The sequence below is a fragment of the Trachurus trachurus genome (assembly GCF_905171665.1).
Source record: "Trachurus trachurus genome assembly, chromosome: 14".
In the NCBI taxonomy this organism is placed as follows: Eukaryota; Metazoa; Chordata; class Actinopteri; order Carangiformes; family Carangidae; genus Trachurus; species Trachurus trachurus.
Genome location: NC_139903.1, coordinates 3,114,072 through 3,128,689, shown reverse-complemented (window position 1 = coordinate 3,128,689; position 14,618 = coordinate 3,114,072). Strand labels below are relative to the sequence as shown.

Below are 14,618 nucleotides of genomic sequence, written 5' to 3'. Positions count from 1 at the left end.
GAGGTAGGGAAAAACGATTGTGGAAAGAAGGGAAAAGGGAAGGACAGAAAGATGGAGGGAGGGAACAACAGATTTGTTCAAGGGATGAAGAAGGACAGAAGAAGGGAGTAAAGAAGGAAGGGAAAAGGAAGGAAAGAAAGATGGAGGGTCAATTGGATCAAAAGAGGAAGGAAGAAGAAGTAAGGACGAAGGGAAGGAAGGAAGGGAAAAGGGAAGGAAAGAAAGATGGAGGGTCAATTGGATCAAAAGTGGAAGGAAGAAGTAAGGACGAAGGGAAGGAAGGAAGGTAGGAAAGAAGGAAGGGAAAAGGAAGGAAAGAAAGATGGAGGGTCAGTTGGATCAAAAGTGGAAGGAAGAAGAAGTAAGGACGAAGGGAAGGAAGGAAGGAAGGAAGGAAGGAAGGAAGGAAGGAAGGAAGGAAGGAAGGAAGGTAGGAAGGAAGGACAAAGGGAAAGAAGGAAGGGAAAAAGGAAGGAAAGAAAGATGGAGGGTCAATTGGATCAAAAGAGGAAGGAAGAAGAAGTAAGGATCAAGGGAAGGAAGGTAGGAAGGAAGGGCAGAGGGAAAGAAGGAAGTGAAAAGGGAAGGAAAGAAAGATGGAGGGTCAATTGGATCAAAAGAGGAAGGGAGAAGGCAATTTTATTTGTATAGCCCGTTTTTACAAACAGTTTGTCTCAAAGGGCTTTACATGGCATCACAACAACATCCTCTGTCCTTAGACCCTCACATCCACTGAGGAAAAACTCCATGGAAAACCCTTTTAACAGGGAAAATTGGAGAAACCTCAGGGTGAGCAACAGAGGGATCCCTCACCCAGGACGGACAGACGGGACATAGATGTTGTTACATACAAGAAAACAGTTTAGTTATGACACAGAATGAAACAGAAGAAGTAAGGAAGGAAGGGAGGGAAAAGGGATTGTGTAAAGAAGGAAGGGAGAAAGGAAGGACGAAAGGATGGAGGAAGGGAACAAATTGGCCCAGAAAGAGGGTTTAAACTTTTTTTTTTTTTTTTACTTTTATTTTGGTAGAAGCCTCTGTGCTTCCGGTTTGCATGCGCTGTGCACACGTCGGGGCTTGACGCAGCGGTGTGTGTATATCTCTATGTATGTGTGTGTGAGAGAGTATGAGTGTGTATGTATGTGTGTGTTTTTAGTACAGCCAGTGCTGAACCGAACTGTTATGATGTGTCAATAAGTTGAAAAAGGTGGACGGTCGGCACCAGTGATGATGAGAGGCCCTGCGCCGCGGTACTTGAGCCAGATATTAGAGGTAACGTAACTATGTTGTTGTGTTCACGTTCAGACTAGTAGACACCGACCGACCGACCGACCGACCATACATACGTACGTTCATGACAGAAAACTTGTGCTTTTAGTGACCGTGCGTGTAAACCCGGTCGCCGTTTCCTCCACCTCTCAGTCAGTCACTCTGAAAAATTGTTATTATCGCTGCTTTTTGCTTTTTGGACATGATGTCCGCCTTGCTTACTGCCTAGTGCTCGCTGCTGCTGCTTTGGCTTCGGCTTCCCCTTCTCTCTCTATCGGTCTCTCTTTTAGATTTTGTTTGTTTCCCATCGACATTTTTTCATTGATAACCATTGAAACCCCCACTCGGCGTTGTTATATTATGTTATGTTGTCGCTGTTGCTGTGTAGCTGAAATATTTCCGTGTTAAAAAAGAAAAGAAAATGAACGGTAAAGCAACTGTTTCTCAGTGAGGTGGTATGACTGACTACCCTCCCTCCTCCTCCTCCACCTCTACCACCACCAGCTCCTTCTCCATCCGCATCAAATACATACATACATAGCCACAAACCTGCTGCTGCTGCAACAACAACACCACAAACAACTATTTTGTATTTTATCCCCCCCTTTTTTACAGTTTTTATGTGTGTAATGTTAAGTTTTTCGGTCACTACTATGAAGCTTTAAACAGCGGTTAGTCCCCCGTTCGTTAGGCGAAAGCAGCCGTTGCAATGTTTTAAAAAACCGTTGACACACAGCACAGCACACAACCGTCCAGTTAGCATCGAGCTTAGCCACCGCGGAGCTAACTAGCTACTTTTTTTTATTCCTAGTCCTACTAACACTAACACTGGCGAGGAAATGGAGCCACCGCCGAGCAAAACACTGCCCACGGATGCGTGTGGCTGGACAGAAAATCCCCAGTTTAATTAATCATTGTGGATGTTTTTTTGTTTAGTACGGCGACATTGTCACCGGAGAGTTTGACAGGAGGAGTGAAATATCCCCCCTCACTTACTAGCAAGCATTGCAAGCAAGCTGTAGCTGCTGTAGCTGTACTGTACTGTACTTGGGCTTGCTTTGCTTGCTGCTTTTTTTTTTTTTTTTTTTTTTTTCCTCCTCCGAAACCCGAAGCAAGATGGACTCTCATTCTCAGGCTTGTCTGTCTTGTTGTCAGGGCTCCTCCGATCGACATTTTGCACCGAGATGAAGACGATGAATTGCTTGCTTTTAGAGAGGTTAACGAGCACGGTAGGTGAGCTTCAACTGATCGTTTTATTGCGTACCTGACACAATCTTGTAGCGGTGTTATTGTGCATGAGACTGAGAGGAGCTCGGAGCAGCAGCACAGGCACAGACAGACATCAGCAGTTTTACCTGAGAGCACAAACTAACCTCTCTCCCTCTCTGCGCAGATAAATGCTCACTGGGACCGTGCATGCTTTATTCTTTTATTTATTTTTATGTTATATTCTAGCTAAATACATCCCCAAAGTGGTGGTCGCAGGCGTTTTTTTGTTGGCCTACATGTTTTGGTTTTGGCCACAAGGGCGGATCGACTGCCTGCCTGACTGACTGACTGACTGCCTGCATGATTAAAAATGATCAGTAATCAGATCAGACAAAATGTCCCACCGTACTTTGAGGTCTTGTGTGTAATTCTGCAGCATCACTCACTCACTAAATGCTCTGTTAAAGTTGTTGTGTTTTATCTGTTGTTGTGTTTTTTTTTCTTCGCACACATTGTTTCCTGCCGAGCTCATGCTGTAGTAGGAACATTGTTGCAGATATGACAGTATAACGCATGACTGAGAGCGGTGTCTTGTATTTTATAGGTCATCGTCATTGCATGACAAAGGCAGTGGCAGATTCATCTCCCATCACTCATACAGCATTTCCATTGTTTTTTCTTCAGTAAGTATCCCCGTTTTCCACTTGACATTCATAAATACAAACACTGGCATCTACAGTAGTCTAGTCTGGATCACGTCCAGACCAATACAGCCCATTGACTCATTCATTCATCGGTTTGCTAAATCTCATTTAGCTTGTCTCGTTACAGTTATGTGCAAACAGGAATTGGAGAATAAAAGCCAGCAAAGCAAATGCATAGATAGGTTATTATTTGTATTCATATTGAGCAGTTTTGATTATGATGTGTATGTGTGAGGAAGGTCACAGCTAAGAGAACATGGCTGTGTTCAGGTGCATGGTTTTGATTCATTAGAGACTGAACACCTGAGCACATTGCATTAAAGTGACATGACACTGGGTGCAATTTTACCTTTAGATTTGCTCATTTGCATGTGTAATAAGCTTCATTCAATTACAACAAACAGAGGAGTGTCAGGGCACATTCAGCAAAATCTAGTTATTGTATTATACTGGTATCTTCCTGGTATTCAAAGTCTTCATCCCCGAACTCTTTGTCTCACATTCTCCTCTGAAATGTGCTAACACGACAGAGTCAAGGGATATTTTATCTAAAAAAAAAAAATGGCCTCACTCACTGTACGTTTTTTTGACTGCAACAGTTGTTGAGGTCTGCAGCGATGCGACCGCTCTTGTGTGACTTTCACAATCATAGAAAGCATTTCGTGCAGCTCTGTAGTGACCAGTAGACCAGAGAAGAGCTTAATGTCCTCTGCTCATATTTATTGCATTAGAAGCCTTTTTTCCCCTCAGTGCCAGTTAAATCATTAGTTGTGTGATGTTTTCTCTCATCTCGTTGAGTCATTTGATGCTGTCCACAACTTTTGTATTAAATAGATTTTGTGTACTTTAAATTAAAACCCACTAATAGAGATAGTGATGTTCCTTATTACAAGGTTAAAAAAAATAAAGTAGTAGGTCTCGTCACCTTTGCTACCTATTGCACCACAGCGATCCTCCCAATTTATCAGTGGGAAATGTCTGTCATACAATCCTCTAAAGTTGCCACAATAAATTAACATAAAAATGAAAAGTTAGATAGTTAGTTGGTTAGTTGTGAGATGTGAAAACAACACCGAAGATTTATGGCAAAAAATGTAAATGTCTCAGTAATGAAAGCCACCTGCTCCTAATACAGTGTCGCTCAGGAATCCCAATACTTTATTTTAATAGGCTAATTAAACACACATGTAAATGGATGTCTTATCTGAAACACTACAGGTTTTGGTTTGTTAGATGCAGCTCTTGTCTTATTGGCTTTGCTCCAATCTTTCATATAGATTGACATGAAATTATTCATGATTATTTTCATCATCAGTAATAAGTAAAAATTTCAGTGGAATGTCAAATAATAATGGAAAAACACCTGTTATAGTGTCTGATATAATCAACTGCATCCCAGAGATAGATGCATTTGTGTGTATCTCTTCATTTCAATATTCAATAGTCAATCAATTCCCCCAAACCCAGAGATATCTCTTATAAATGATCAGTAATGACAAAGAGAGGCAAAAAGTTCTCTGATTTAACTAATGTCTGACATTTTACTTAAAACATATACCGATCAAATGCTTTGGAAAAAATATACATATAATTTTAATACTATTAAAATTATATGTATATTTTTTGCAGATTGACAAATTGATTGATTGACTAATAGTTGCAGCTCTTGTGCAGACTTTTTTCTTACATAATACATATACAGACTGAGATTAAGATACAGTAATGTTTAAATATGTTATGACAGCACAAGGGCTTTATATGACATAAACATACAGTATCTATGTTTGACCTGATTCAGACTAACTTGCAGAAAAGCAGGTTTTACATTTCCATGATCCTTCTGTATTTACCACAGTGCTAAGATACAGTAGAGGTTACTGTATTGTTGTTTCTGTCACTGTTTCTGACATTAGAGGGTGGTATTACTTACATGTACTGTTGACATTTGGAAATTCACCTGTTGCCTGTACAGTAGGTCTCAGTGTGAGTGCATTATAACCGCTTTACTTGGATAAATTTCAGACACCAACAAATGACCAGAAACATCCAGGTTGCTGCAGCTGCTTCATGATAAAACTGCTGAAGTGTGTGTAGGAAATTAGGACCTAAATTAGATTAGAATAATTCAAATTTAGCGATGAATACTTCTAGACCATGGTATGTTAATGCACAATGTCTAATTCCATATCTAAGACACTAACGCATGCGTCCACCAGCTATAAATGACCAGGGGTCCCACAATAGGGGGGGTATTCTCCAAGGCAAGTTAAAGGAGACAATTAAAATAGAAAATTAAGGCTAATGAAATCATGGTCAGTGGGGGGATCGTTTGGTTTCTTCCTTTGCTCTCCTGCTCATGTAAAATTAATCCAAATATAGACAGAAACTGTGATAAATCAGAGGTTCAAAGTGATTTTTTAATTTTGAATCAAGCCCAATTTTGTAAAACCTTAATTTGTTTCTGAGACACAGGCACCAGTCCCCAATTAAATCTTTTTTTTTCTTCTTTATCACAACTGGAAGGCAGTCACACAAATTCAGACCGTTTTGCTAATTATTTTCAGATAATTGTGTCAAGGCTGAGAAATGCATTTAGTCTGAATTAGTCACAGATATGTTAATATTAGAATCAGGCCTTGGGGAGAGTCTCAGTGCTGTTAGCATTTATTTTCCTGCTTTACTTTATTTGTTTTCTGTTATTTTTAATGCCAACATTTTTTCTATATATAGGCCAATATTAGAAAGTTCTTACAGCAGAAGAGTTGGACTTTTTACACAATGTAACATGAAATTACAATGATTAAACATTTTAATTTTATTCTGTATTCAATGTAATATGTTTGGCTGCTGGTATAACATTGACACAAAATACATATAAATTTGCCCTGGAATAGAAATTCCCTGTGATTTCCATCCCATATTTTTGCAAAACAGATAGAAATGGTCTCACATGTGCACATCAACACCTGCAATTACAAATGTTTGACACTATTTTGGCAGCAGGTATCTCTGCTTCTGCTCTGCAGCGTATCACTAACGAACAAAATACGACATAAAGATGCATGTTTCAATTGTCCATGTTTTGTTTTTATATTGTATAATAATATATTATGATAATATAATTAATATCTGTTTTTTTTAGGTGTGGTAGTACCATGAAGGGTGGAGGAAGGGGTAAAGAACCACCTGTTGCAGGGGAGGTCACTGGCAAACGCCCTAAACGTAAGTGCCTGCAGTGGCACCCACTTCTCTCCAAAAAGGCTCTGGATTTCTCCGAGGAGGAAGAAGAAGAAGATGAAGAGGAGCTGGAAAAGGTGAGTGTGTGTGTGTGTGTGTGTGTATGTATGTGTCCAATGAACTACAGAGTTTCTCCAAGGGTGTTTTCCTGCAGAGGTGTGGTTGGATTAGGCTGTGGTGGGACCAGCCCAGAATAGGCATGTAGCTCGACGGTAGAGACGCTGAATGTCCCCACATGGGTTTTGTCCAAGTGGCTCTGTTAATACCTGGGTAGATTGGTTAGAAAAAAAACTATAAACTAACTAGGGATGTCACGATTACTTGTTTTCACAATCAATCGTGGTATTAAAAGCCACAATTAATTAATCGTAAAGATTCCTAAATACCGTTCCTTTCCCAAAAAGATGATATTGAAATGTTATCAGCAGATGTGCAGCCAAAATAAAGGTAAATGCACAGATACTGGTCCATTTAACTAACGTAACATTGAATTGGTAGGAATTTAAATGCTAGCGTGTCATTTTTAATTAAAAAAACCCAAAACAAAACAAAAACGATTGAAATAAATGTAAACATTTGGTATAGGTAACAATTTATGACCTGAATATTTCAAACATTTCCCCTGGGGGTTAATAATTGGTCCTATATTAATAGATACTTGAAATATTTTGTGTAAACAATGAGTAATGTAATTATATTTTGACTTTTAACTCATTCATAGTGTTGTGAAATTAATTAATGCATAATAATCATGATAATCGTAGTACCGTGATTATTTCTCTGACAATAATCGCACCAAGAAAATGTATAATCGTGACATCCTACTACATATAAACTATCTTATCTGTATAGCTAACCCAATATTAGCTAGTTAAATCCACCTTTCCACCATGCGTCTCCACTTTCAAATTAAAAGCCCTCTGCAGAGTCATATAATTGTAACTGCACGATAAAGAAGCAGCATCAATATTTGTATTTGTCAGAAAACGTGGTTGCGGTTACGTTATTTAAATTGCTTAATGGGTTTGTTATCAGCAGCCGGTGTTGTGCGGCCAGGACCAGGCGTCGCAGGTGGAGTGTGGCAGCACAGCGGAGGAAGTGGAGGAGGACTCGAATGAACAGCGAGCGCGGCGGCCGATGAACGCTTTCCTCCTGTTCTGCAAACGGCATCGCTCGCTGGTGCGGCAGGAACACCCTCGTCTGGACAACCGAGGCGCCACCAAGATCCTGGCTGACTGGTGGGCCGTGCTGGAGCCCAAAGAGAAGCAGAAATACACTGACATGGCCAAGGAGGTGAGACCGCTGCCTTCACTTTTACACCTTTTTCTCAGGAGTATTTATAACCGTCTCTTAGAGGGATGTGCACGGGTACCCGAGTAGGCAATCTGCTATCCAGTTATGAATTTATTATCCGGTTAACCTCGGTTTTAAAAAACGGCACATCATCATGCCATGGTTCGGCTTTTTGTAGTGTTAAAGGGATAGTAGCATTTTTTTTAAAGTGGGGTTGTATGATCTACAAATAGCCCCTAAGTACTTTAATTGCAGTAGAAGACTCTCTTTACTCCTCCCGTTAGCAACGCCAGCCCATAATAGCCCTGCCCAGAGATTTACAACATACATTGTTGTGAATGGACCCAAAGAAACGGCCTATTTTCGCGGCCTAAAAGAGGTTTTACCTGAAAAAAAATACACAGTTCTATTGTTCGCTATAATATAATTTTTTCCAGCCCTTCAAAGTGCAGGAAAAACGCAGTTTTTATTTGGACCTAACCAACTCACGTATCCCTCCGCCCAGGGTTAGCGCCCGCCGATCAGCAGTTGGTTAGGTCCAAATAAAAACTGTGTTTTTCCTGCACTTTGAGGGGCTGGAAAAAATTATATTATAGCGAACAATGGAACTGTGTATTTTTTTTCAGGTAAAACCTCTTTTAGGCCGTGAAAATAGGCCGTTTCTTTGGGTCTGTTCACAACACTGTATGCTGTAAATCTCTGGGCAGGGCTATTATGGGCTGGCGTTGCTAACGGGAGGAGTGCAGAGAGTCTTCTACTGCAATTAAAGTACTTAGGGGCTATTTGGAGATCATACAACCCCACTTTAAAAAAAATGCTACTATCCCTTTAAACAGTTTCGGATCAAGCAAAGTGATTTTCTGCTGTGTAAAAGCGTCACCTATGCCCCCATATGTGCATCTTAAACTCCATCTCTACTCTTATTAACCTGATATTGTGTCTGACGACGCTGTGTGTCAGTAATGTGACTGTCTGTCGGACAGAGCGCATTTATGCCCCGGCTGCGCTCTGTCTGTCAAACATGACGTCATTTTATTTTTTTATTACAGTATTCGGTTACCCGGGTACGACAAGGTTAGGATACTCGGTTAGAAAATGATTCGAAATGCCCATCCCTAGTCTCTTATAGTAGCCTCAAAGTAATTGTTATTTCAGTTGGGTGCATTATTTTCTTTAAATAGCTGGTGCTCTAAATCTAGTGGAAGAGAGCATAACCTGGACGTCTCGACTGCTCCGTGTAGAGCTGTACTAGTTTTATTTTTTGTGAACTGTTGTTGATATCATTTAAATTGCAAATAAAAAGAGGAAAAACACTGTCGCATTGTCACAAGGGTTTTATATGTGTTGCTACCCAACACAAAGGTCCATTAAATTGTGGATCATCAAATCGGTAGCGGTAGTACTAAACAACAGTTAAGATGTTTACACAAAAAAAATGTGTTATTCCTTTATCCTTCTGTTGAATTATCAAGTCTGGTCAGGTTGGCAAGTAAACCAGACCAGACCAGAGCTGTTTATCACTTTTGTTATTGCCACATAGCCAATATTAGTATTAACAGCTATTTGGTTAGAGTCTTGCTGAGAGCTTTGTTGCATTTACAAGACGACCTCTTCAAGAGGACCGGATGCCACAGTGACTCGGTCTCGGTCTGGGGCTAGCTGGTTAGCATGCTGCTACCATCAGTAGAACAAAAACAGTCAGTGATAGAAGCAGAAGCAAAAAGACTGGGCAGCATTGGTGCTTCTTTTCCACTATTTGAGACTGCTCTTCACCAGTAAAGGAATTATTTGTTAATACTGAACTCAAGACTGTTAATTGAACAGCTGTTAATGCTCATATTGGCTAAGCAGCAATAGCACAACTTACAAATATCTCCTGGAAATGACTTTTAATGTTTTTGAAGCTTTAGATGTTCTGATTTTGTGTTGGCAGATCAGATTTAGTAAAAGCTGCCAATCGCAGATTAGTAAAACTTAAAGGGATAGTTCAACATTTTGGCAAATTGGGCCATTGCCATAATCGCTATAGTTACAGCAGTAAGTTCGTTACCTGTAATTGTCGGTGCAAGCTATTTTTAGAACGGCGGAGCAGAGCCGTGAGCTGCTCAGAGCTACGCTACGGAGGCTCATTATGGGATTTCTTGGTTTCCCTCATCAAACTCATCAAATACACAATCCAACAACTCCACAACGCTCTGGTTGACAAGTTGTGACCTGCACGAACCTACAGTAACGAACCTACTGTTATGGGGTTATGGCAATGGGCCAGTTTGCCAAAATGTTGAACTATCCTTTTAAGGCTTTGTCTGAAATCACCCTCTATTTATTATAAAATGATCTATATTTAGTGTCCACTATTTGATCTGAGTGTCTGATGTTGTAAACTAAAGTTGAGCTGAAGTTTCTGCACTGAGCTATAGAAAAAACATTATGATGTGAAGAAAAAAGTAGTTTTCGTAGATTTTGTCACTGATCCCACAATGCAATGCGTCACATTTGATTGAGTCAAATATCACTACATTGTCTAGTGATGATAGAAAACAAAAATGAACCCACTTTATATTAATACTCTCAAGTTGCTAATAGACAGTGTTACATGGGGAGTAGTGAACCTTTATCAGACATCAATATTCAGCATTTACAAAATGATAAAAGCTTTGATTTAGATTTGATTGTTTGAAAACCGTTTAGAGTTTGCTTGTACCTAAATCAATTCTGGATGCTCTTTCAGTACAAGGACGCTTTCATGAAGGCCAACCCGGGCTACAAGTGGTGTCCCACCACCAGCAAACCTGTCAAGAGTCCTTCCTGTCCGCCTGTCAGCAACCCCCGCAAAAAAATATGGTCCTTCTCTTCCAACTCATCCAAGGACTCCGCCACTGCCAAAAAAGTGCCGAAAACTGACAGCATGCCACAGTTAAACTTTGCCATGGCAGGTGTGTATGATAACAAAAACAAGTAGTAACTGGTAGTTCAGTTTAGTAACCTGACAAAGTGTTGGATTGTCATTGTAACTCTGTGTATTCGTTGTCAGATCCTACTAAGATGGGAGGCCTTAGCATGCTGCTGTTAGCTGGGGAGCATGCCCTCACCAACAGGGAGGTAGGTCACTGCTTTTTTTCTGTAGCATAAAAAAGATTGGTAACACTTTAGATTAAGGAACACATATTCACCATTAACTAGGTGCTTATTAATATGCATATAAGTAGCTTACTAGCTCCTTATTAGTAATTATTAAGCACGTATTAACACCTTATTCTACCTCTATTACAGCATGAATTAAGATTTTTCCTGATATTAACTCCTAATTATCGCTTATTCATTGTAAATTAATGCATTGTTGTTTCTGAATAATGTGGATGTGAATAACCAGTGGGTTATTGGGGCCTTGTACTGTACAGGGGCAGTAGCAGAAGAACAGTAATTCTTCCTTTATCACTCATTATCATTAGTATACAGTAGCAAATGCATTAATTTACAATGAATAAGCCATAATTGGGAGTTAATATCAGGAAAAATCTTAATTTCTAGGTAGAATAAGGCTATGTAGTAGAATAAGGTGTTAATACGTGCCTAATAATTACTAATAAGGAGCTAGTAAGCTACTTATATGCATATTAATAAGCACCTATAGTTAATGGTGAATATGTGTTCCCTAATCTAAAGTGTTACCAAAAAGTGAGATGTTTTTTTTTTTTTTTTTTTTTTTTAATTACACTTTTGATTTACTACTGTTTACCTGTCTAGATCCCTTCCAGCACGAAACCTAGTTTACCTGACACAGCCACTGAAGGGAACTGCTTTTCAGAGGAGAAAGAAGAGGTGTGTTTTTCCCTTCCTGCTTCCTGCTGCTGTACCCTGTTAGATCATCACATACAGTACGAGAGGTTGTGATGTCTCACTAATGGGACCTGTCCATCCATACACTGATGTACTCGCTATTGAACAACATCTACAAGACCTGTTGTGTGTCCATCATCATTAACAAGTAACATGACACCTTCTCCGTCCTGCACATGATGTGTTGCATTAGCCTGTGGCGGAGAGAACCAGACCAGAGCACATTTATTGAAACGCAGCACTTGTATTTCATAAATATTATGTTTATCCTTCAACACTACATCCACCTCAGTGTATCTGACAGCTTTAGTTCCTGCTGGTTAGTTTGCAGACTCAGATTACAGGTTACACTTTTAGTCTTGTGTGATCTTAAAGGGATACGCCAACCTTTTTTTTTTTTTTTTTTTACGTGTCTTGCCTCACTCCCGAGTCCATGACCAGCAGATAGACACCATCCTTTCGACTGTGCGTGCAGTAACGAGGGAGATAGAGCCGTATCGCCCGTAATTAGCTTAGCTCAAACACTGGAAGTGTATAGGTAGTGTTAGCCTGCCTCCTACCCGAGCCGAAATCAGCAGTCAGAAGCTGATTTCATTTTAGCTCTAAACTCTGTTAATATATCACTTTATCCACATTTCAAACATGTTTAGGTGAGAAAGTAGCCGTTTAGATCAGCAGTGTGTCGTTCATTTGTCTAAATACCAGCTGTTTACAATTTTGTTCGGACGAATTCGGCGCTACTCAAGCTAGCTGTTGTGACCAACGCACTTCCGGTTATTTTCACAAAATAAAACACCCGTTGCCCTTTACATACAGAAAACCATGACGGTAGAATTTGTGCTTTTACTTTGAAATAGGAAGCTAACCTACCCTCGATGTAGCTAGCTAGAACCAAAATAAACCGTCTTTGCTTGAACCCTCCGTTTTGACCGATCTCGTCCCGTTAGCGGCATTTGACCGCTCAAGATGCCTTACCGGAGAGTTTTGTCAGCTCTGAGACGAAGATCGGCCCGCCGGTTTCCGTTTAGAGTTGCTGAAGAGTTTCTCTGATGACTTTAGGTGGAGGCAGGCTAACACTACCCATACACTTCCAGTGTTTGAGCTAAGCTAATTGTGGGCGATACGGCTCTATCTCCCTTGTTACTGCACGCACAGTCGAAAGGATGATGTCTATCTGCTGGTCATGGACTCGGGAGTGAGGCAAGACACATAAAAAAGAAAATGTTGTCGTATCACTTTAAGATGAAACCATGTGCCCACAATCTTATTTCACAGATTACAGCAAAACTGACTTTTATTTGCTTTTTCTCACCTGTGTTTCCATCCACAGATGCTGTCTGGGACAGTACCGGACAGAGAGCTTGATGTTACTGAAGGCAGCGTCAAGCCTGCCCTTTCCCCACAGACAGAGGTACGACCACGAAGTTTCAGTTCATAAAAGATCTACAGCTTTAGACGTCTGTGTGTCGAGTTAGTTTGGTCCATCGCAGTATTATTGTTAATTTGATTTGTCATAGGAGGTAAAGCTGTGGTGGTGGTGTTGTTAGCCCCTTATTTACAGAGATCCTGCTGTATTGCTGTTGAGGAAGTCGTCCCCTCTGTTTGCTATCCTAACGTGAAGGTGGCATAGTAACCTCTGGCATCACCATTACATTACAACCTTTAATACAGATTAGCAAGGTAGAATAGCATCCCTGCCTGGACTAGCTGAGTTAGAATTTATCCTAGCGTAGTCCAAGAGAGTGATCATTATTAACCAGGCTTTGCTTCTAAACTGCTCCAAGATAACTCCAAGATAGATAATTAAAAGCCATAGAGGCAAACAATACGTGTTTCAAACCCATCTCCACCTCCTTATAGGGACGCAACATCATGTAGTATATCTAATTACCTTGTGTTGCTAGGTATTCAATGATCTATGCAAATACAGACAGATACTGGCAGAAAATGATCTGCATGACAATCTTAGCACCACCCTCAGGCTAAATGCCAGTATTGCAAACAAAGGTATCTCATAGTCTTAACAGTCAGTTTATTGTGAAATAGCACAATGTGCCTCAAGTATTTTAGCTCTCAGGAAACCAGCTGATGACATCACCCAGCCTGTACAGGCAGTAACAGCAAACAAAGCCAGGCGCCTGTACAGTACCACCACCACCACCAACTAATCTATAACAAATGTACAAGATGAAAACTGTCACACATAGTTGAACATTTCTGAATAATAATTGCAACGAATGGCATTGCAGAAAGCTGCGCAGTGCGGTCTGACCAAGCCTGTTACTGTACGTTCACAGTCGTCCCCGCCTGCGGCGCCTGAAGGGAAACCGTGCAGACAGTCCGCTCTCTTCCAACTCGCAGAGGTGAGAAACTTTAAACTTTTAAAACATTGTAAACATGTAACATCAGTTTTCTTTCACCTAAGATTAGAACAGTGTGACAAAGTGTATAAGAGTTCATAAAAATCAATGAAAATAAGTGAAAAAGCAGCAACACATCAGTCCAGAGGCCTCACATGTACCTATACCTATACATACATACATAGTTACATATACTATACACATACATACACACCCACATACTCACACATACACATTGATTTTACAGAGATAGATACATTTAATGTTAAAGTCTACCCCCAATCTACACGGCACAGACTCGGGGTCAAACCAAACCAATCATTAGTCCCCTTTAGGAAATTCCTCCAAACCTAAAAGCCAAAATTCTTGGAAAATATGACCACAATTATGTTTTTTTATAAAGTTAATCTTTATAATGGTTAAAAATGCTGAAATCCGATCTGTGAAAATCTCGAGGGTTGGAGGTGAATCATCTTTACAAAAATAGGAGTCTGCATTTCTTAGCAAAGTATGTTATCATAATTAATATCCTGCATTTTTTCCTGTCTAGCTGAAGAATTAATGAATCATTTTACAAATACAAACTGGGGCTTAAATCAAATTTTGTTTTCAAAATTGACTCTGTAAAAGAATGAATTGAGTTCCAGAAACTTTGTAAAAGATCACATTACCAAAACATACTGTATGCATAAATGTCCCATCCATC

At 40.1% G+C, this 14,618-nt stretch overlaps 1 protein-coding gene across 5 annotated transcripts in view; it reads left to right on the top strand.

Moving 5' to 3' along the window:
- The first annotated feature begins 1,139 nt into the window (after nt 1–1,139).
- The window catches only part of bbx (BBX high mobility group box domain containing), a 29,971-nt gene continuing 16,492 nt past the window's right edge, over nt 1,140–14,618 (top strand). For 2 of the 5 annotated variants that reach the window (XM_083986414.1, XM_083986413.1), the window contains exons 1-9: nt 1,140–1,272; nt 3,083–3,161; nt 6,325–6,496; nt 7,458–7,712; nt 10,444–10,648; nt 10,747–10,814; nt 11,460–11,534; nt 12,883–12,963; nt 13,850–13,915. In XM_083986414.1, coding sequence (XP_083842540.1) covers nt 3,097–3,161; nt 6,325–6,496; nt 7,458–7,712; nt 10,444–10,648; nt 10,747–10,814; nt 11,460–11,534; nt 12,883–12,963; nt 13,850–13,915 — 987 coding nt within the window. In that variant the 5' untranslated portion in view covers nt 1,140–1,272; nt 3,083–3,096. Of the gene's footprint in view, nt 1,273–2,398; nt 2,499–3,082; nt 3,162–6,324; nt 6,497–7,454; nt 7,713–10,443; nt 10,649–10,746; nt 10,815–11,459; nt 11,535–12,882; nt 12,964–13,849; nt 13,916–14,618 lie in introns of those variants that run through there. The other 3 variants (XM_083986412.1, XM_083986410.1, XM_083986411.1) reach the window with 2 other exon arrangements.